The sequence below is a fragment of the Rhipicephalus microplus genome, chromosome 7 (genome assembly GCF_043290135.1).
Source record: "Rhipicephalus microplus isolate Deutch F79 chromosome 7, USDA_Rmic, whole genome shotgun sequence".
In the NCBI taxonomy this organism is placed as follows: domain Eukaryota; kingdom Metazoa; phylum Arthropoda; class Arachnida; order Ixodida; family Ixodidae; genus Rhipicephalus; species Rhipicephalus microplus.
In genome coordinates, this window is record NC_134706.1 from 102,470,606 (window position 1) to 102,494,033 (window position 23,428).

The following is a 23,428-nucleotide window of genomic DNA, read 5'->3' on the forward strand; positions in this document are numbered from 1 at the left end:
CAAGAGCTTTCCAACGTTGGCCTAGAATCTGTGTGCACCACCGCCTTCTCCCGAGCGACTGACCATCGTCCACCAGATTCCTACTCCCAAGGCTAGAGGCTCCCATCGTGCTCCCGCAATTCCGCTGAATGGAGGACTGCTGATGACGGGCCCATTTGCTTTAACTGCCATCGTGTTGGTCACGAGGCCCGCTATTGCAATAGCAGAAGGTATTAACGTCAGCCTTCGTATGGCTACAACCGTCACGCAGAGGTTGATGATGGCCACTTCAGAACTCGCCACGAGTCGCCTCGGCCAGCCCGTGGGTTCAGTTCGTCGTTGGTGCATTGTCGGTCACCATCTCCTCCCCGCCACCAGTCCCCGTCAGCGCTGTCTCATCGCTTATCGTCACGCTCACCTAAATTTCGCCATCCTCCTTCACCGACTGCACATCTGGCTTTTGAAAACTAGACGATGCAGCTCCCAGAGGTGATGCAGCATCGACGACTCGCCAGCCAAATCCTCTGACTATGCCGGCACGACGCAACCGAATAGATGTTAAAGTAGACGATGAACGTGTTGTTACCCTTGTAGACACAGGGTACGACATTTTGGTGATGAACTCGGAGCTTCACCGCCGCCTTAAAAAGGTTTTAACACCACCCACATTGCCGGTCACCCTAGTCGTCGATGGTGAATTTTTTCTGTGCTTGGGATGTGCTCCACACGTGTTAGTCTTGCTGACCGCTCCACAACTGTGCTTTTTTCCGTGCTCAAGTGCTCTCATGAACTCATCCTAGGCATGGACATTCTAGCCTCGCACTCTGCCCTAATTGACTGTGAAATAGGCTTGCTTCTGCTTGACCTACCTTATTGCTTTGATACTCCATTTACACCTCAACCACATTTGTGTTCTGTCGAGTACGTTCGCCTAGCAGCCCAAGCCATTACCTATGTAACCATGAAATCTTTTCCCCCAGTACCCGATGGCGCTTATGTGCTGGCACTAATTTTGGACGTGTTATTAAACAGAAATATTGCCCTTCCTTGTGCTATGTTGACGATTACGAGTAATGTAGTGCCGCTACCGATACTGAACTTAAGCTGGTGCACTGAAGTTGTTCCAGATGGCATGACTCTAGCCTACGTCTCTTCCATTTCCCCAGTACCCAATGGCGCTTATGTGCTGGCACTAATTTTGGACGTGTTATTAAACAGAAATGTTGCCCTACCTCGTACTATGTTGACGATTACGAGTAATGTAGTGTCACTACCGATACTGAACTTAAGCTGGTGCACTCAAGTTGTTCCAGATGGCATGACTCTAGCCAATGTCTCTTCCATTCCCCCAGTACCCGATGGCGCTTATGTGCTGGCACTAATTTTGGACGTGTTATTAAACAGAAATGTTGCCCTTCCTCGTACTATGTTGACGATGACGAGTAATGTAGTGTCACTACCGATACTGAACTTAAGCTGGTGCACTCAAGTTGTTCCAGATGGCATGACTCTAGCCAACGTCTCTTTCATTACTGAACATTCTGCTCTTGCATCCTTTGCAGACGTTTCTTTGCCCGCTACTGCATTCTCTTCTCAGACCTCCACTGATGCCGACTTTGACAAGGTGATCGCGCCAGACTACTTTCCAGCACACGCAGCCGATATGCGGCATATCTTGGCATCCTTTAGGGACATCTTCGACTTTGCAAGGCGACAGCCCTTTAGGTCAGACGTCAGTTGTTGCTCACAGGATCAACACTGGAGATGCCAGCTCAATCCGACGAGGTCCTTATCGCGTGTCACATGCAAAGCGACAAGTAATCTAACGTGAAGTTGATTAAAATGCTCACAAAAGACGTCATTGAACCATTTTGCAGTCCATTTTGCAGTCCAAACATTTGCAGACAAGTCGTTCTAGTAAAAAAGAAGGATCGCAGCTGGAGCTTCTGCTATCCTTCTGGAGCTTCTGCTATCCTGCTGGATACAATCTCCCGAGTGCTATTTACCGCGTGCTTATAGAACGTTTTCAGAGGCCTAGAACAGAAACAGTTAGGCATTAGAGTGAATGAAGAGTACCTTAGTAACCTGCGCTTCGCCGATGACATTGCATTGCTGAGTAACTCAGGAATGAATCGCAACTCATGATTACGGAGTTAGACAAGGAAAGCAGAATTGTAAGTCTTGAAATTATTGTTCAGAAAATAAAAGTAATGTACAACAACCTCGGAAGATAACAGCGCTTCAAGATAGATAATAGTGCACTTGAAGTTGCGAAAGACTATGCTTAAGACAGGTAATAAATTCAAAGCAAAACTACGAGACTGAAATAACTAGAAAAATATGAATGAATGTGAAGCAAAATTCGCAAGCCTTCTCAAAATAATATTGGTAGATTGCCAATATTCATCAAGATGAAGTTATATAAAAGCTGCATCTTGCCAATACTGACCTACTGAGAAGAAACCTGGAGGTGCACAAAGAGGGTTCAGCTCAAATAGGGCATGACGCAGCGAGCGATAGAAAGAAAAATGATAGGTGTAACCTTGAAGGACTGGAAGAGAGCGCAGTGAATAAAGAAACAAACCAGGTTTAGGAATATCGTAGTTAAAACATGAAGAAGAATAGAACCTTGTACGGGCATATAGCGTGTTGGCAGGATAACAGCTGGTCACTAAGGATAACTGACTGGATTCCCAGAGAAGGCAAGTGGGCTAGGGGGAGACAGAAAGTTGTGCCCCTAAATGCCTCTAAATAGGAGCACACGGACCTACAGCTTTTACTCAGCCATTGAAAATGCAGCCGCAGCAGCGGGGAATCATTCCTGCGACCCGCGGTTCAACCGCCGAGTACATTAGCCACTAGACCATCACGGCAGGACGCGTTCCCGAGAAAGAACAGCGAGAATGTCTTCCATGTGGCATTCATGGTGTATGTTTAAAAGAGCGATGCCAACGAATCTTTCAGTTGTTTTTGTAGCTCTCAGATACATATTTAGGCACCACAGTGATGAAAAGAAGCGTTCCATTGCAGTTGTTCTCGCGGGCAGAGTTGCCAGATTCTTAAGAAGGTGGTGCACGATTGGAAGGAATAAATAGGGGCTATTCGCAACAACTTACATCGCAGACAACCTAACTGTTTCTCGCCTAACTCACTTCAATTTCGCAGCCCACACTGCTTACTTCCCCTAAGCTGTAGAACCGACCACTCTCGGCGTGGCAACTACGTAACTACCAGCTGCTGTACTCGCTGCCTTTGCTTGGTTAGTCGGGAACCACTTCAACAGTGGTTGATTTTCCTTGACTCCAAAGTGGCCCAGCACTCTGTGCTATGAGCACAGTGTCGTGGCCCAAACGAACAGCTTTTATTTAAAATTCGGCAGGTTATCTACATCTCAAATGAGAAAGGGCACCACTTGATGTTTTAGGGGCTTCTGAAACACTGCGGCGTCATAGGAAACGGACACGCCGATAACGCCGCTCGGGCGGCTCTTGATGGCACACATGAATATGTAATGCCACTTTCAAGGTCCGACGAGGCCAGCAGCCTTTGAAAATTTGCACAGGAGACAAATCGTTTTCTATTTATTTTAAGGATACGCGTTCGAGAGAACTGCTTGATAAGTATACTGTTATGAACGATGATGTTGAATGCATTACAATGTGTGTTGGCCCATTCATAGTAATTGGCGTATATAGGCCACCACATGGCCATAAAAAGAAATTTATTGAGTTTCTTAATGTTGTGTTATCCACTGTTCGCGGGAATACTCCTTGCATAGATATGGGTGACATAAACATTGACCTCTGTTCCAGTGATCCTTATGCGAAAGATTTTGAAACGCTTTTACTTACATATGGAAGTATAAATTTTATACATTCACCTACTAGGATTACATCAACAAGTGCTACGCTCCTTGATATATGCGCCTCAAATTTAAGCTCACAGAATATAAAATCCGGGATGTTTGCGTATGACATAAGTGATCATATGCCCATCTTCTTTCTTGCACGAGTTACTTCTCAAATTGGTCAGAAAACAGAGACATCTTTCCACAGCAAAACTCGGGAACAATTTTTTCAGCTAGTTCAGAACATAGGTTGGACCACTGTTTATAGACAAGAAAATTCTGATGATGATTATAACACATTCATGACGTTATTGAGTACTAGCTATGATGCGGCATTTCCACTTCACAAGCACTCACGTGGCAGACATAAGAAATGCAGAAAGCCTTGGATAAATCGTGATCTTTACCGGCGCATAAAAATAAAGAATAAATTGTATCATGAATTCATTCGTTCGCGGGACACACACGCCTTAGCTGAGTACAAGAAATACAGAAACGTTTCAAATTCAGAAATACGGAAGGCTAAACAGAACTACTATGAAAAATTATTTGAAAGCATTTACAATGACTAGAGGAAGCTATGGAAGGTCATAAATGGGCTTACGAACAGAAAAAAGGGTTGTAATAGGACACAGGACCTAACAATTAATGGTCAGATTTTCAGTGGTGAAAGGTTGGCCAATGTCATGAATGAACATTTCATAAATGCGGGTTCCTTTATTTTAACGGATGAAAAGCGAGATAATGCTCCAACTCCTGATAAATCTCCTTTGCCGTATTCTATTTTTCTCGAACCCACAGATCCGGTTGAAGTAGAAAGATTAATTAGAAAACTTAAAAACTATGTTGCATCAGGGATTGATGAGATAGGTTCTGTTGAGTTAAATATGGTGTCACCATTGATATCCAATGTCTTGGCCTATATTATCAACCTCACCCTCACTAACGGTGTATTTCCAGAGCAGCTAAAAGTAGCAAAAGTCACTGCAGTACATAAAGGTGGTGATATCAATACTTTAGTGAACTATCGACCTATATCTGTGCTTCCAACAATATCAAAAATATTTGAAGGGGTTATTTATGATAGACTTGCATCCTTTTTTGATAAGCACCAAATAATAACAAAAAGTCAGTATGGTTTTCAAAAAAATAAATCAACAGAACAAGCTCTACTGTATATCAAAGATAAGATAATCGAAAATATGGAAAACAGAAAATATACTCTTGGGCTCTTCCTCGATCTTCAAAAGGCATTTGACTCCATACAATTCAAATCATTGATTCATAAATTATCAAGTTGTGGGGTGCGTGGAGTTGCACTACAACTGTTTAAAAGTAACCTAGAAGATCGTTATCAATATGTAAAACTGAATAACACTATTTCTGCAAAGATAAAGTTGAACCAAGGAGTCCCCCAAGGGTCTATACTGGGGCAATTATTGTTTCTTGTCTATATAAATGATATTGTCGATATACCTCATTCTCCTGAACTTATAATGTACGCTGACGATACGAATGTTTTCTTTACATCAGACAATCTAATATCACTTGAGGTCAGTGTAAATAAGTATCTAAGCAATCTTTCAAATTGGTTAAGGCAAAATAGACTGCGCTTGAATGCAAAAAAACAACCTATATGATATTCCGACCTATAAACAAACCTATTAGTAACATAGCTGTAAAATTCGAAGGAAAGTGCATCGCACATGTTAGGGAACAAAAGTTTCTTGGTGTATGGTTTCAGGAGGAATTAAACTGGAATACACATGTAAATCATCTGATCACCGCATTAGCGCGAATAGTTGGTTGTTTTTTTAGAACAATGCACTTAATCCCATTGAGGTTAAAATAAAAATGTACTATGCACTCTTCCATTCTAAAGTAAGTTATGGGATGTTAGTCTGGGGAACGACATCACAAGGAAATTATCATAAGTTAATAACTATACAAAAGAAAGTATTGCGCTGCTTTGAAAATTACAGGGGGAATCTACAAGACTTGCGCGCTGCTCCACTATTCATTAAATATTCCATGCTCAGAATTGATCAACTATGTCATTTTAAATTACTTCAGTTAATACAAAAGACTAAGCTATATGAAGAAAGTTGCACCGAAAAACCACACTACAGTATGCGAGAACAAAAGAAACGAGCTCCTAGAACAAGAACCAAGTATGAAAAACAAAGTATTGCTTACCAGGTACCTCAGGTTTTAAATACCCTTGCAGATCAATTGAACTTTAGGGCTAGTAGTGCGACTTTCAAGAAACAAATAAAGAACTTATTCATAACCACCGGTCTACACTATCGAAACTACGTAATGGAGTCTCATGCCTCTGCAAATGCTTAAATTGTTCATAAACTTCTATGTCAATTATACGAGTGTATACAGCGGAATTTATTGTATCCGCATGCATTTTGTGTCTGTTTTCGAGTTGTTTCATTGATATTGTTTAGTTGTGAATTATAACGAGAGTGACATCTAATTCTTAAAATGTGTTATGTAAACTTCTTATGCTATTTAGGTTTGAAGTTTGTGTTTACAATTTCAGGTTGCTTGAAACCAATGTATTGAATATATATATTGTTTAAGCTTTGCACTGTCACGGACTGTGGAGGGACAAGGGCCTTTGTCAGGCTGTTCGCCTTTAGCCCTTTGCCCCTACAGTGAGCTCTGTATTCGGCTTACTGTAAAAAAAATTCTACTACTACTACTACTACCACTAGGGTGACTACCAAGCAGCCAGATCAACCAGATTGCACAGCAACACCGCCTGCGCTCTTTGATCTATCCCTGTATGCGAAGTGCACCCCACTGATTATAGGCCACACTGATTTACACTTTATGGATAGGCGTGTCATTTACGAACTCGTATTCTTTCCGCACTGCAATGGCCGACAATGTTCTCCGCGATGTTTGTAATTGTGAAAAGGGGCAGGGGCTTCCGCACATACTTCTTTGTTACTGTCAGTCTACGATGTGCAGAGGCAACCACTGGCGTCAATTATGGAGCACCTTGGAATTATCCAAATATCTGTTTTATCTATTCGAGCATGTCGTCAACCAAGGGCATTGCAGCCGAAGGTGACCAAACACTGCTGAGGTTTTTGAGGAAGACGGACTTGTGATGCGGCTGTGAGAGTGATGTCGCGTTCCACGCGAGAAAATTGGATTCTTAATGGCTAGGTACTTGCGCACATGCTGTGTTTTGGGCTATCTTTCTGTCTTTTTTTCTCTTTCTCCTTATTTTTGCGATCTCCCCGTTCCTTTCCCACGTGTACGGCAGCTGATGAGTTCTCCCGGACGGATTGATCTCCCTACCTTCCTTTCTCTTCTATTCTCTTCTATTCTCTCGCAATGCCGAAGTTTAGATAATGCTCGAATACACGTCAGAAAACTCCTCGGCAGTACGAAGAATGGCAGATTCGAGAATATTCTGCGGCAGAAGGCAAGAAAGCATCTTCGATGTTAGCCCATGTCTTTTAAAGCGCTCATTGAACTCGTCTATTTGATAACCCAGAAAAGGTAGAAGTACCGAAAGCCTAAACATCTGTTACACGCCAGGTCCTTGCAGGTGAGATTGATCAAGCTGCCTTCATGTGACACGCTGAATCTTCATTTCAACCTGTGAGGCCTCAGCAGCCTTTACATCGGTGTCGTATATGCATACAAGACTCCCGCATGGGGAGGAATGCAGCCTAAACGTCCTTGACATGCATTAGGATGGCGGATAGGTCCAGAGAGCTAGATTTAGGCAGTTTAGGAAGCGAAAGCGTCACAGAGAGTCTTTTTTTTTCTGTAGAGTGCAGAGCGACCAAAGCTACGCAAAAAAGAAGAGCACATTACGCGTTTTGGAGCGTATTCCGGTTTTCTCGCGCATATACGCAGCGAGCAAGCTCTTTCTATGTGAGTAGGCATAGTCTGGTCCCAGGTCCATTTTCGATTCAGACGAAGTGAACATTTCTCAACAATGGTTACCTTGCTCTCGCAGATTGTACAATAATACCTGTGCCAGTAGAATACATCATTCCTAACAAAAGTCACAGAGCAACTGTAAAGCCAACCGATAATTCGAGAAAGTCTACCGAAAAATAGCGCGTGCGATATCTTGTTGCCGCCGTGCAGCATAACTTACAAAGAATTACTTATTGCGAATCACAAAGCATGCTTGGATGCGCTGAGTAAAGTCAAACAAAAACGCTCACTAAAATGTATCACTGTGTCAGAGCAGCTTGCATATAAGGTTTTACATAAAAATCATTCCCATAGACATGCGCTCATAAACGTTGATATGATAGATATGTTGCGTTTAACGTCTCAAAACCAACATTTGATTATGAGAGACGTCGTAGTAGAGGGCTCTGGAAATTTTGACCACCTGGGGTTCTTCAACATGCACCCAAATCTGAACACACGGGCCTGCAACATTTCCGCCTCCATGAGAAATGCAGCTGCCGCAGCCGAATTTCAATCCCGCCACTTAACGGTCAGCACCCGAGTACCTTAGCCGCTAGATCACCGCAGCGGGGTGGTTACAAACGTCGACAGAAAGAAATTCGCCCAGCAAGGTAAGCAAAAACGAAATGCAATCGTGATTGTACAAAAGCATACTGAGTATGCCTCTCATTCCACGCTGACAGCGGGGCCGTTTTGATTGGTGAAACACACTTCACCCCGACGAATACAATGCCAATATTGCTTAGCAAATATGTGCGAATAACTATATCTCCAATAGGTATGGTCGTCGCAATGATGCGTTTTCGAAGAGTAGCATATTCAGTGGTGCGATGGGAGGCCGTTGCTCCAAACGTCCGCTTTACCTTTCGTTTACGGTATTTTACTGCGAGTACTTCACTTTTACTTACCCCTTCACAAGGATACGCGTGGAGGGATGGTCTCAGGACATTGATATACATGTGTGCAATCTGCTTGAACTACCACCTATACAAACGTCATAGAAGAAAGCTTATGCTTGTGCCACCCTCTCCCCATCAGATCACTGCGAACCCCCTTTCCCCTCCCCGAGAAACGTTCTGGTTACGCCTCTATATGCTTGCTCCAACTGTTCTGCTGACTTGCCGGCATTCCCTTAATTACGACGGCCTGAGCCATTGGCATACCGCTTCCCGCATTGGAAATCAGCTAGTTGTGCGTTATTGGCCTTCTTGCTTAAAGAAAGCGGTAATGCGTCTCTACATAACACGAGGTCAAAGCATTGCACCTTCTGTGCAGGAAGACTCTGCAAATGTCTGACTGCTTCGATTACGACTGAGTCCTGCACTACCGCAACCTCTGCTCCCGTACCTAGCCTTCGCTCAGACGGCTGGTGGACCACTAATTTGCCGAGCTCGTCGAGCTCAACCCTCATCAGCTGAAGCGGCACTTTTCAGATAACGTTTCGTTCAAGTATAAGGGCAGTGCGAGAAATATTGTTTGCTCTTAGAGTACCACGGGCTGTACCAGCACTGAATGCTTCGCCGGCCTCAGCTCGGCTTGATTCACCGATGTGGTGGGAATCTCTTTGAAGCAGAGTCTGCTAGAACAGGAAATCTTGAAGCAGTTGCGACGTCTCCCATCAGCTGGCGAAGAGGAGTACTTCTGCGTAAAGGGCACCCCTCCCCTCCGCGCACTTTTGATGGCGTTGATAATACCGCGCACGGTCACTGCCAGCGGATAACATGGCGCAATAAAACCCCAGCGACATGGTTTATGTCGCGTATATGACAACGGTGACACGAACAGATGAAGAACAAAAGCAGAATATATAGTCTTAGTAATTTTCATGGGCCTATATTCAAGCTCATTACCTCTCTTTCAACGACGGCAAGAACACGGTGCTTTAGCCACTTCCCTGCCTAGTCGCATGCACAACACGGCCCAATCACGCCCTGGTCTCTCACACCATTTTTACGCACTGGCATTGATTTCTGAATCAGCACATTCGAAATTGGCTGCGCGATTTCTGCTTATTTTGCGTGAATATAAATCCTGTGAGGGCATAGTTGCAGTGAAAGACGCACAAGGGGAACTGGGACGTTCTCGGTTGTTCAAGGTTTAAGCTAAAAGATTTGCCTCTCGAGTTTCTGAAGTGCTGGAATCTGCACTTCTGCATAGTAATAAGTGTAGATTACGTGACTGCTAGAAAGTGAACACCGTGACACTTCTCTCCTGAATTGATTACCCTCTAAGTGCCGTGTAAAAATATACTGGCTTGTCTTTCTGCTACCCTTGCGTAAATAGTGGGATAAACTGCAGTCTCAAAGCACTGAACAGACAGCCTTTCAACTTCAAACATTGGCTTGAAGGTCATTCAAATTTCAATAGAATTTTTGGAATATTATGTTCACAACAATTCTTTCAGTATAAAGCACACCGCAGTCGACAGTCACTGATAGTTCGACGGTGTGGTGCAGTCGCCATTCTCGCGAATTTGTACAGAGCAATCATAAGCTGTTCTTGCGGATTTCCAGCCATAAATATCAGCTACCGGGACTGGAATTCAATAACGTGTCATATTAAAAGTTTCCGTTTGAGTGTTTTGCATCTGCAAGAAATAACACCGAAATCAATCTCTTGCCTTCCACTTACCACTGATGTTTTGCTTATCACTGGCTTTAGATTATCCAGTGTGTCGTGATTCAATGAGCCTTGTTTATTTCAACACGTAGACTAAGAGAGTAAGTAGAGTAACAGGAAGGAAGGAAGAAAAATTGGGGGAAAAAAATGGCAGGGAGGTTAACCAGCCTATAGGCAGCCGGTTTGCTCCACGGCGCGTGAGAGGGAGTTGGGAGAAATGAAGAATTGAGAGCAGAGAGCGATGAGAGATAAACACAGCACATTCGGCAGCATACGCGCGCAAATAGGGTAACACATTTCTGAGATACCAGTGTGCTCCATAAAATTATAATGTTTTATAATCTGTGCTTGGTATTGTGTTTATTCCTTCAGAGTGCAGGCCTTATGAAATTCCCGCACACTGCTCTGACGGCATTAAAAAGGAAAATTATTGCCCAAATAATAAAAAAACTGAGAGTTGCACCGTATGGTACGATTATTGCGTCTGCGCTGACAACGAGTATCGCCGAAAAGATGGTCTTTGCGTGGAATATAGATATTGCGGTAAGTACAAATACTGACCTCAGCGAGCGCAATGCTCTTGTTGAAGTAAAGAATGCGTGATTTTCAGGCGCAGTTGCCGAAGATGTATGAAAAGAAATGCATAATTATCAAGGCAACGTTTTTTGTGTTTCCTGTGACGGACCTGGTATAGTCTTGGAACAAGTGCGCTCAATAATCTTTTTGCAAAGGGTCCCTCTTTTTGAAAAGCACATAAGCACAGTTACACACGACAAAAGAGCACTATTCTGCAGACAAAGCTATATAGACTGAAAAAACAGCCCAATGTACTAGTTGAACATAAATGAGGATCTCTTTTTAATAGCGAGGAAAACTCGACAACGCATACTTTGAACGAAGATTTTTTCGTTGCGCTAATAAACACCTCTGTCGAGGTTTTAAGCAAGAGTGACCCTCAGATTTGCCGATGCAACGATGTTTTCCGCCCTCATTACTTCTCTGGAACCATTATGTAAATAAGTAGAATTAACAATGAAAAAACTACATCGCGTTTGGCTTCCCAAGTTAGCTCGGCACAGTGGCTTGCATGATCGGCTGTTATCAGCGCTTGCACTTTCATTCGTGGTTAATCGCAGCTTGGAAGGATCCCGGAGCGTGTCAGCGTGGGCTAGTTGCTATGACATGACGATAATTATAGTGCGAGAACAGAACGACGACGCAGAGTCAAGAAGGTCACGAAGGACAAGAACCAGCGGAGTTTATTGCACAGAGCGCGAAAACATATGGAGGAGACTGTAAACCATGCGCCTAAAGCCACGTGGCACAAAGAGCAATACACGAGTAGGAGGAAAAACAAAAGCACAGCAAAAGGCAAAGAAAAGTCAGTAACAAAAGTCCTTCGTGTTCTTCTTGTCTCTGCGTCGTCGTTCCGTTCTCGCGCAATAACTATCGGCTCCCGAAACAACGATACGCATTTCCGACACTCGGCTTCTAGTACCTGTTTGTGTGCCCGGACTTGAGCCTCGTCCCTTCGAATGCAAGCCATCTCGCGTTTCAACTGTCGGGGGTCTTATTCAGTTATCCATTGATTACTCATGTGAAAGGTCTGAGTAGAAACTCGGCACCTCAACTACCCCAGCTGCGACGGGACGGATGACGTCACTTAATATACAACCTTTGGCTGGCGTGCTTCGGCACGACGCTACAAACGACGTAACAGAAGATACAGCCATTGGAGACTACTCGTGATACCCCTTGACAGCTCGTGACAGCTTTTCTTCTCTCCTAGCCACATAAAACTTCCGCTGTAAAACAGCGATATCGCCTCGAACATAGTAAAACTTTTCACATATTTGTCTGAATTATCAATTTGTAGACGTGACAGATATTTTGGCTGCAGTTACCAACTGACACTGCCAGAATTATAGGCTGTACAGCGCTTGAAACGACCTGCTAAATGGTCCATGAGCAGATGGCGTCTGCCACATGCACAAGCAGGTGCCCCTCGCTGTTCACTCACACGTCGTGTGCGAGCATGTGCAGGTGGCCTTGCGAAGAAAGATTTCTAGTAAGTGGCCGCGAAATTCTCCGTGATCTTAGCTTCCTCGCGTTTACTGGCGGTGCCAACTGCTCGGTGTCTGCGCGCGCTTTTCACACCGCGATGGAGAGTACTTTGAACATTTTGACCAGTGACTCTTCGGGGCGCGGCAGAAGTGCGTTTAGCCAAACTGCAACAGCGGGTACGCTTCGTGCAAGGACTAATTGCCCTCAATGCTTCTAGTGGCTTAGAGAAGTTGGAAGCGTTAGCTCACGCCATATCGAGATAGGACTGAGAGCTGATGCCTCGTGACAATGTTTGGCGGGAAGCTCTCCTCGCTCTGGGACATAGTCTGGCGGCTCTGTTGGGGTGAACTTGGTGGCAAACTTTTCTAGGACAACGCTAAACGGCCAGCTTTGCTACCACGTGCTGCGCCTTCACTCTCTCCACGCTGTCTCAACTACTTGTCAGTGGGTCAGACAAACTCGTGTGTTCGCAGGCACACACAAAAACACACAGACACGCACAGACAATCATGCACACAATTTAGTGAGCATGGCGTGAAGTGCGAAAAGCATGCAAGTACAGATACATTGGTGGCTTATGGTAAATATATCAGATCATTTTATTTGCATCTTGATTTTGTCGTCCCAAACAGAGTCAATTGTACTGTGAAGGCTGCTCCGAGACCTTAAGAAAGGTGGCAGGTGCCGTAGTTCTGCCACCGCGACGTTGTCCGAAACCACTATTGCGCAAAATCAGAAAACAAAGCATATGAAAAACACCGAAGACACAATGAACCTCGTGCCCGGGTTTTCTGCGTGTCAGCTCCGTATTCTATCACTGAGCATCGCCACGGCTTGAAACTACATTGGAAACCGACACTAGAGAGGCTTGATAAGCGGAAAAAATCGCGGTATTATGAATAATGAAGCGTCGTAGATGAGCAATGCAAAGCAGGCGTCACACAATACGAATTACGTAACGAGTGAGTCATCGAATGGTGCCACCCTCTACAATAGCTTTAGGAATATATCTCGTTCTTCCGCTGCCACAGAAAAATACTTTTCACACTTCCTTGCACGTATGTAGCGGGTACCATGCTTCTTTGAAGAACGACGAATTAAGCACAGGGAATTCCTTCATACCACAAGAAAAATTACAATAATTTATGACCTTGTGGGTACCCTGCAAGTGTTTTGTAGCAGTTACTCAAAGAGTATTTAACAAAGGCTCTGCAAAGCCACTCTTCCAGCTTTCGATGGGACTGTGCTCGGCGTTCCACGCAGGCCTGGTGTTTTTTTCACTCACATTCAACAGTGCTGATGCCGGAATTTCTGCGAAACAAGCTCTTTAACGCTATCGCGTTTAAACTAGGAGCCGTGAAGGCCCTCAAAAACACGTATTTAGACGTGAAGCGCGAATAGCGACTCGGCGTGCAGTGGCCTCGAACGAAAGTGAGGTGACAGCGGCTGGTGCGCTTTTCCTTCTCTGCTAGCGAAGTCCACGAGAGGGCGCGTCTGTTGAGTGCCTAAATTTGTGACTTTTTAGTGACGCCCGAGTGAGTGCAGTTTCGCCTGCTTGAGAATCCTTGCGCCGTAATTTGACTCGCACTAGCAGAGTTTGAACTGTATTGAGTACTGAGTTCGCTGTCGATGAAGCCATAGTCAGCACAATCATATATAGAGGCCACGAACAGCTGGATGCGTGTGGGCAACGTCTAGATTCGTAATGAAACTGCTAGGCATTGCAAGCACCATCGTGGCGACCACGCAGTTCTAAATTCAGGTGATGAATAATAGAAGTGATTTTCGAAAAAAAAAACAAACGGCGCGAAAAACGAGATAGGTAGAGAGAGAGAGAGAAAGAAAAATGAACGTTTATTTCCGAAACAGTGCCCCGAGCAATGCCCGGTGTCACTCTGAGGTGGAAGGGCTCTTTAGTCCCTGAACCCTCTGGCTTCAACTGCCCTCTTGCCACTGGCGACGAGTTGTTCGTTTCCAGGTCCTCAAAAGCAAGCTTCACCTCCCACGTTTCGGTTTGGTCTTCGTTTGTCATTCCTGCCTCAATATCAGTCGTGTGTTGTTGCAGATTACGTCTGGCATAACACAGGCCTGCAAAAAGCAAGTGTGCCAGGGTGTCCGGTACGCTGCAGAGCGGGCACATATAGCTATTTCTCGTTAAGTAGAGAGGGTGCATCAGGGCCCCATGTGTGTAAGTGTTGCTTTGCAGGCGTCTCAGTATCACGCTTTCTTATTTTGTCAGTTTTGGGTGTGGTGGAGGGTATACTTGTTGCTCCAGCCTCTAATAATGGAGTAACAATGAATAGGTGTTTTGAACAACCTCTGTCTCTTCAACGATGGATCAGGCGTCATGTGCTCGCAGGCAACGGTGTGGGCATTTTCATTTTGCAGCAGAGCCTAGTGTCCTGGAACCAATATTATACAAGTGTATGGCTGTGGAGTGCTTTGCCGTTTTAAAATATTGATGGAATTGGCTGAGATACGGCCCTTAGCGAAATCCCTGCAGGAAGCTTTAAAGTCAGTGAAGATCACCGCAGCGTCTGTACATGTGGTGGTTGCGAGAGCGATTGCCGATTTTTCTTTTGCGTCTGAATTGAGCACGTTGACCGTGTCCGACACAAATTTTTGGCCTTTAGAATCTAAGACGCTGACAGCGAACGCATTTCGATGCGGATACTTGGCCGCGTCAGTGTAGCGGGTGTCCAGGTCTTGATTGAACTTTCGGTAAAGAGCCTCAGCTCTAGTCTTGCGTCTACTTTTGTAGAAAGCAGGATGCATGTTGCGTAGAATGAGTGCGATGGACAGCGACTCTCTAACGTACAGCGGCATGCGTTTTTTGTGGTCTGCATCGGCGATGAACGTGTCGCTGTAGTTGAGGTACCGGAGCACCGACCCTCCCTGGGCGTCAGCTTCAGCCTCTCCAGCTGACTGTTCTTATGAGCTTCGGCGAGCTCTTGCCACGTGTGGTAGAGGCCTTCGCGGGAAGTCTCAGGGCTACTCTAAAGGCCTTTCTCATCATGGTGTTACGTTTTTCGGTTTCAGCTGTTTTCGAATTCAGGTACAGCGTGCCAATGTAATGCGGCTGGTGAACAGAGATTGCATTACATGTAGCGTGTCATGCTCTGTGAGTCCGTTTCACTGGTTCGCGATTTTCTTGATGAGGTGCGTGAGTTGTGATAGTGTTCGTTGAAGTGTCGGCAAGGGGGCAGCTGGTAAGGGGGCAGGTGAAGTGTCGGTAAGGGGGCATCCACCCTGGTGGATGTGAACTTCATGCACTCGCTGGGTCTAGAGTTTTCGTTTTAATGTCCTGTTCAGTGTTACGCTAGGTTTGGGCTCGTCGTATAGAAGGGGTCTGCCTCTTGATCTCGCTTCAAAGATGAGTTTCTCGGATTTCTCGGGGGCGCAGCAAGGACCGCAGTCTCGGAGATACCGTTTGATGGCATTTACAGTGGTTTTAGGCAGGTCTCTTGTCTCCCAGTGTTCGAAGCCCTGGTCGAGGCCATGATGTCATCAGCGTAGATCTGGTATCGTAAATCTGATATTTTGCCTAGAATTTTTGGCAGATTGATCATGGCCACATTGAAAAGTAACGGCGAGATGACCGAATCCTCCGGCGTGTTCTTTCTTGTAGTTGGAAGCATTTGCTGCGGTTGTTGCTTATGCCCACAGTTGCCGTATGATCCGTCACAAAGTTTCTGACGTACGTGTAGGTTCCAATGCCGCAGCCAATGCCTTCGAGGTTGTTCAGGATCGCGTCGTGGAGGACGTTATCGAATGCTGCGTTTACGTCGACTTCGAGTATGAAGTACTTTCTTCAATGGTAAGGTGATCAAGAAGGTCTTCTTTAAGTAGAAACAGAACGTCTTGCGTCGAAAAATGCTGCCTGAAGCTGAACATGGTGTCTGGTAGGTTTCCACTATCTTCTAGGTACTGGGTTAAGTGGTCGTGCACCTTATATTCGAACAGCTTTCTGCACACGATGTGACAGAAATAGGGTGTAATTTTTCAATGCCGACTGTTTTGTTAAGATTAGGGATCAATGGTGATTTGCGGGTGCTTCCATACCGGATGTAGCTATTCTTTATCTCAGCAGTGGTTTTAATATCGGAGAAGACCCGTGGTGGCCGGGTGTGTAGGTTGTGTAAGTGCTTGTTGACAATCCTCTCTATTCCACGGCTGGTATTTCCTCTAAACTTTATTAGGGTTGTGTGCAGTTCAGCATGGCTGAAGTGCCGGTCGAGCTCAGTTTTTGTTGTGCCAGTGTACTCTTTGGTGTGAATCGAAGGCCCAGTGAGTGCATCGACCGAGACCTTCTTTTGTATTTTCTTTAGGAGATGTTCTTCTGAAGCGATCTGCAGTGTTTAGTGCGCCAGCGTACTCTTTGGTGTGATTCGAAGCCCCAGTGGGTGCATCGCTACAGAACCTCTTTTGTACTTCTTTTATGAGGTGTTCTTCTGTACCGGCATAATTTCGAATAAGCCTCTGAAGGTGCTGCTTTTGCGCTGCATTGGAAGATTGCGTGGCTAAAAGTCACGTAGCAGATGCCAGGTCTTCTTGGTGCTCACAGTCCCCCGTAGCTTGTCACAGAAAGTGTGCCAGTTCTGTCTGACCAATTGGTTTGCATATTCTTGAGACTACTCGGTGAGGAGATAAATGCGTTTGCGTAACTCTCCGTCTAGCTTTTGCCGCTTTCACCGCTTCACAAGTTCTCTTCTAGCCTCCCAAAGGTGGAGGAGATGTGTGTCAACGAGGGGTGTAACAGCGTCAAGCTATATGTCGTTAGTGAAGTGTTCAGCTATCTTGAGCACATTCTTAAACCAGTCGATGAGACAAAAAGATTACTTACTGAGCGCTGTTGTCTGGTCTCTCGTTTTTCGCGTTGTTTGTTCTTCAGCTATGTCGTACCAACACGCTCAAGCAACCACTTTAGCTGCATGGGTTTTCGAAGCTTTGACACCAGTCGTTAATTTATATGGCCCAAGCACTTCGGATGCACCATGTAGAATTGAAAATAAAAAAAATTATAGATTGGTTGAGCTTCTGATGCCTTTGTTACCACAAAGCCGTGATTAGAGTAAAATAGTGGATGGCCACCAAACATTTATGAAGGCCTACGGACGTTTTGTTCGTTGGCAAACATTGTATCCGCTTTTATGATTCGCAAATGGACGGTTCTTTTGCGCTGGTGAGCAACCAGGATTGTCCCAACTAAGCGAGTTGCTGCAAAATATGTCGCAAATAACGAGTTTGAGTTCATAAAGAGTCCTTCCAACACATCTGCGACAATCGTATTTAGCGCCAGTAATGGAGGAGTAATTATTGCTGATACGAATGCAACAACAATGATAAAAATTGGCGCCAGAAAAGTGAAGTTATGAGTTTTCAGAGTTGGAAACTCGAGCAGATGATGATGAGAAACGTTCTCTTGCACATTTTGCTCATCTGCTAACGTCAAATACCACTTTCAATCACAGCGTTGGTCTAATGAACGCACACTGGAAATTCCACTTCATGGGAATTCGTGCACGATACCCTTTATTGGAAGCATCCTTCGGCTTGCATGCAAGCCCAGAACTGCATTTTTGGCTCGCTAAAAATGTAGCACGTGAATCCGCCTTTAGTTACTAGCGTACAATAGCCGCGCTTGCTGGCAACAAAACTAAGTGTCGTGTTTGTTTATTAAGGAAGTTCATTTAAAACAAAATTTTGTCTTTCTCAGAATACGAAAAGAGAGCTTCGTACTGTAGTTAGCATTTGCTCATATTGCCTAGCAAGCACCATATGAATATTGAACGTCACTTGTCAACTCAAGCCAATGAGAACCAGATGGTCGTTGTCGTCACGTCACACGACGTTACCTCAGTTCTCATAGCAAAAATAGCCGATGCATGTCGCCGCAGTCTGTAGTAAAGGTACAATTTCCCATTTATGAATTTATAGCAGCATCAATATTGGTTTTTCCCTTTGCGGAACGGTAACAGCGCATACCACAGCACCAGAATAACAGATGAAAAAGTCATGATAAAATTCTGGCACAAGATTCCTTCAAACAACACTTATGCTTGCCACCATCAGATATATTCGTCGAACAAGCAAGCGTCAAATTAAGAACTTGTTTATTGTATTTGTTACAACATTATTTCTATGTACCACACACCCGCCCATACAATGTTTAGGGTACCGAAGCACATGAGTATGTATTTATTGATCGCTTCCCTTTTTGTTGCCTTTACTTTGAATATATTTTATATATTTTTACTCTTCCCACATTGCAGACTCTTTAGAATTGAAGTTATCAATAATTCAATATGAAAGGAAGTGAATTATTGTGACGTATTTTACCGTTCATTCCCTCACATGCTATTGTTTGAAAACTGAAACCGTCAAGACGACATACACGACATGTTTTGTTGCGTCAGATATCTTGCCGCGCTAGAGTTGTCCTCCTTGTGCTAGCGGCCATGGCGCAAAAAATATGCCGTGTTTATTGTGAAAGCGTCCGCAGTCGTAGTTTACAAACGTACTCATAGGAACTAATTTCAAACGACTTTTTGGACTTTTTTCAGAATGAACATAGCTTCCCAGTTAATCGCTTCATTCCACCTGTGCCCAAATATCGTGCCCCTACTTATTATGAACAAAAAATCGCAGATTGGGCTTTTTGGCCAATCACTAGGAAGAAAACTTTTTAACGGAGCTACCAGAACTCAAGCACAGAAGAAAATTGCATAAAAAGGACAACCCTAGCATTACTAGCAACAACAGATTAATTTTCGAGACCATGCTTCCTTGTACACCATCGTCTATACATAAACTCCGGTTAATTGGTGGTGCGTTCGAATACAGTGAACTGATGTAGCAGGGTGACGTTAAAGCCATGCTCTTCAAAACCAAGCTGATCTAGTCAAGCCTGTGCCTTGGTTGAATGTGACCGTGTGGCCACGGTTCAATCTAAATCATGGAGCTCCCATGCTATACAGTAGTACGTGACGCAATCTCAGACGTTTAGAATGTGGGCCCACAAAGTGGCGCCCATGTCCAACTCGCGTCACATGACCAGTGGGAAGCGTGACGGAGCCACAGAAAGGCAACGTATCTTTATAGTGATTCCCTGTAACGAGACTACCCGCTGACGTTTCGAAACATTTTAGGAAACTTGGCCATGCTTTGACGCTGCGTGATCGCCAATCTTATGACAACAAATTTGGGGCATACAAATTTGTATGCAGATATCTCCATACAAATTGGTCTACGGAAGGAGCCCGGCAACGACGCTCGATGCCATGTTACCCAGCATCTCCACCAAGGGTATAAATGCCGACGCGCTTCGCCGCTTGTCAGTTGTTGATCGAAGGCCGACGCTGCATTCGCCGCTATCAGTCCGAGACTGCTATCTGTGCAAGACTGCTGCTGTAATTAGATTTTCCCTTTACTGGGCACAGGTTCGCCCAAATAAACAGTTAAATCCCAACACGAAGTTTTCTGTCTTTGGCCACGTCACGACCCCGTGACATCTGGTGGAGGTGATGCTTCGTTCATGTACCGGACGCCCCCGTCAAGCCGTGAACCCAGCCCCCTTCGCGGAGAAGACACCGACGCCAACCAAGAGCAGCGAACGAGCCGCCGACATAAGGTCTGCCACCGGAGTACGGCCTGCTACAAGACAAGGCGCGGAAGACCATGACCTCGACAGCAGCGACAATGACAACCGGAGCGTCCCAGCCCGCGATCGTCATTCATCAACCCAGGGAACCACCAACGTTCCATGGCTCATCGTTTGAAGACCCGGAAACCTGGATAGAAACATACGACCGTGTGGCCGCCCTCAACCACTAGGACAACGAAGAAAAGCTCCGTCGTGTGTACTTCTACCTGGAAGACACCGCAAGGACCTGGCTGGAGAATCGGGAGTCCACGCTCCGAACGTGGGATGTCTTCTGCGGCGCATTTCTTCAAACGTTCGCAAGCGTCGCTCGCAAAGAGAGGGCCGCTGCTCTACTCGAGACCCGGGTTCAGCTACCAAATGAAAAGATTGGAATTTTCACAGAGGAGATGACCCGCCTATACCGTCACGCTGACCCAGACATGCCTGAGGAAAAGAAAGTTCGTTTCCTCATGCGAGGGGTCGAACAGGAGCTCTTCGCGAGACTAATGAGGAATCCACCGAACACCGTCCAAGAATTTGTATCCGAGGCGACCACCATCGAAAAAACGCTGGACATGCGCACCAGACAGTATAATCGTCACATGACTCCAGAATGCGCTGCTGCTCAAGCCAGTGACTCCGACGACCTGCGTGAAACGATCCGAGTGATCGTGTGGGAAGAGCTGCGCAAACTGTTGCCTTCGGCGCAGCCTCAAGTGGATTCGATCGCCGACATTGTGCGAGAAGAAGTCCGGCAATCGCTTCGAATTCCCGAAACACCACTGCCCGAGCCAGAAACTATGAACTACGCCGCTGCAGTGCGCCACAACGCTCCTCCCCGTCCACGCCGAAACGCCGCCCCGTCGCACTTCCGTCGCCAGACACCACCGCCGCCACCACCCCCACCGACGACCTACCGTTCGCCATCGGGCCAGCGCAGTGCGCCGAGGAAAACCGACGTTTGGCGCACCCCTGACCACCGCCCACTGTGCTACCTCTGCGGCGAGGCCGGACACACTTACCGCCGTTGCCAGTACCGACAGATGGGACTGCGTGGCTTCGCCGTCGATGCACCACGTCCGCAGCCAGGGGAACGGCCACGTGACATCGCCGACTACCTGGCAGGAACTCAATGGACACCACGAAGTCCTTCCTGTTCGCCGTCGCCCAGCCGCTGCATGTCACCGCACCCCCGGCAGTACTCTGGCCCTACGCGCGGCCGGTCTCCTAGCCCGTATCCTGGAAACTAAGGGCAGCAACCGATGGAGGTGCGGTTGCTGTGCGACGAACTACCGAAGATCCTCCGATGACGACGCCGACGCGACGGAGCTTTTTGAACACAACCCCAACCAGGCAAAGCACTGAAGGCAAAAGCTCACTTACCGAAGGTGGCCGGACGACGCAACATGGAAGCAGCAGAACAAGCCGACGCAGCCGTGACCCGACGCCACGCCCTAACTGTAATGCGAGACGGCGAACTAGTGACCTCGACGTTCTTATCGACAGCCACAGTGTGACTGCTCTCGTCGATACTGGAGCCGACTATTCTGTCATCAGTGGGTCGTTCGCCGCGAAGTTAAAGAAAGTTAGGACAGCTTGGAAAGGCCCTGAAATCCGCACAGCCGGAGGTCATCTCGTAACGCCTGCAGGAATCTGCACAGCGAGAGTCACCATTAACGGCCGTATTTATCCTACAGACTTCGTAATCCTACAGCGTTGCTCGAGCGATGTCATCCTTGGCATGGACTTCTTATGCCTCCATGGTGCTGTCATCAACCTAAAAACAAGGCCGATAACGTTATCCACAGAAGAAGCACTACCGCCGCGCCTGCCATCAAGACACCATGCCTTGAATGTGCTGGAAGAACAAGTCACCATTCCGCCTCGCTCAAGCGTCATTATTTCAGTCGGCGCTCCTAAATCACATGACTTGGAAGGCGTCGTTGAAGGCAGTCAGCATCTGTTGGTCACCCGAAATATTTGCGTCGCAAGAGGAATTGTAGAGCTGCGGGGAGGCAAAGCAACGGTTATGCTCACGAATTTCAGCATTGAGTACAAACATGTGAAATGGAACGTGGCATTATAGATATAAATATTTCATATCAATATTCACTGTTGTATTCATCATAATGCTACAAAATAATATCTCGAATAAAATTATTGAAGAATGTAATTAATAAACAAAAGCGCAATGAAATGTAAACTATACAGGTGACTAATATATCAAGCAGCCCCATATTCAATAATCAAAACAAGTACTTGCCCTGCATTACAATTCACGAAATAGCTTGCTTCACATTAAAAGGCGTTTTCTCAATGAAACATATTGAACACACATATATATCACACAACATATGTGGAACAATCTTGACGACTGAGTCATTTTGAGGGACGGGTCAACAGAAGGTGGCACCTCAAACCCGGGCCTAGTGTTAAGCCCGGCGCTATTCCATACTCTAGTCTAGCAAAAGTTAGAAGATCTACTTAGTAGAACTAGGTTTCTTTTTATAATCTCCTAAAAACAGGTGTCATCTCACTAATCTTATCAGCTAAACTCTAGAGAACAATCAATGATAATCTATGTTTAGGTTGTTAAAATATAAGTACCTAAGTATATTTGAGAACTATTTCTTGTTTCTTTAAATTTAGTAGCGTGTAATGCGTCAGCTAGTTTATATTGGTGACACGCATTTAACTCTCGTATTCTTTATTTTGGGCCAATGGACGGAAATGGTACCACACAGAGAGACTGGATGGCTATGTAGAAGACGTAAGTAACTTTACATACTGCTTTATACGTGCATAGATATTTCATAATAACATTTTGGACATATTTGAATGAAAAAATTCATCTTTCATGCGTTCTCTAAACATAGATGGCATGCTTAAGATGAGTAGTTTGGATAAAGCAAGCAAATTTTGTTGCCGAGTCTGCCTGACAAAAACGTCAGTGGTATTGACGCAATAGTGTTGAGAGCTCGCGTCGTAGAAATTCCGCCGTCGGTGTTGGCACCGTTGGTTGTGAGCGAAAAATCGAGAAAAAGGAAATGAACCAAGGAATAAAATCACCGGTACTATATTGGATCGAATCCGGGCCATTCGTGTGGCAAGCAGGAGTCCTTCGACAAAGCTGCGACATCACTTGCATTTGCTACGAGACAAAACACTAGATAAATGCCATGTAGTGGAAGGAGTATCCTTAACGCATTTTGTTCAACAGGTATCACAACGAAGACGAGCCCAATCGGTGATTTGTAGGCGCATTTGGGAGGCCATCAAGCTACGTCAAATAAAGCCGGGAAAGTGCAGCCATCGCCGCT

The 23,428-nt window shown here is 45.6% G+C and overlaps 1 protein-coding gene across 1 annotated transcript in view; it reads left to right on the forward strand.

Annotated features, from left to right (window-relative positions):
• The window catches only part of LOC142767584 (uncharacterized), a 94,497-nt gene that overhangs the window by 24,767 nt on the left and 46,302 nt on the right, over positions 1-23,428 (forward strand). The window contains exons 3-4 of the mRNA XM_075869549.1: positions 10,775-10,945; positions 22,853-22,878. Of these exons, the coding sequence (XP_075725664.1) occupies positions 10,775-10,945; positions 22,853-22,878 (197 nt within the window). The remainder of the gene's footprint in view (positions 1-10,774; positions 10,946-22,852; positions 22,879-23,428) is intronic.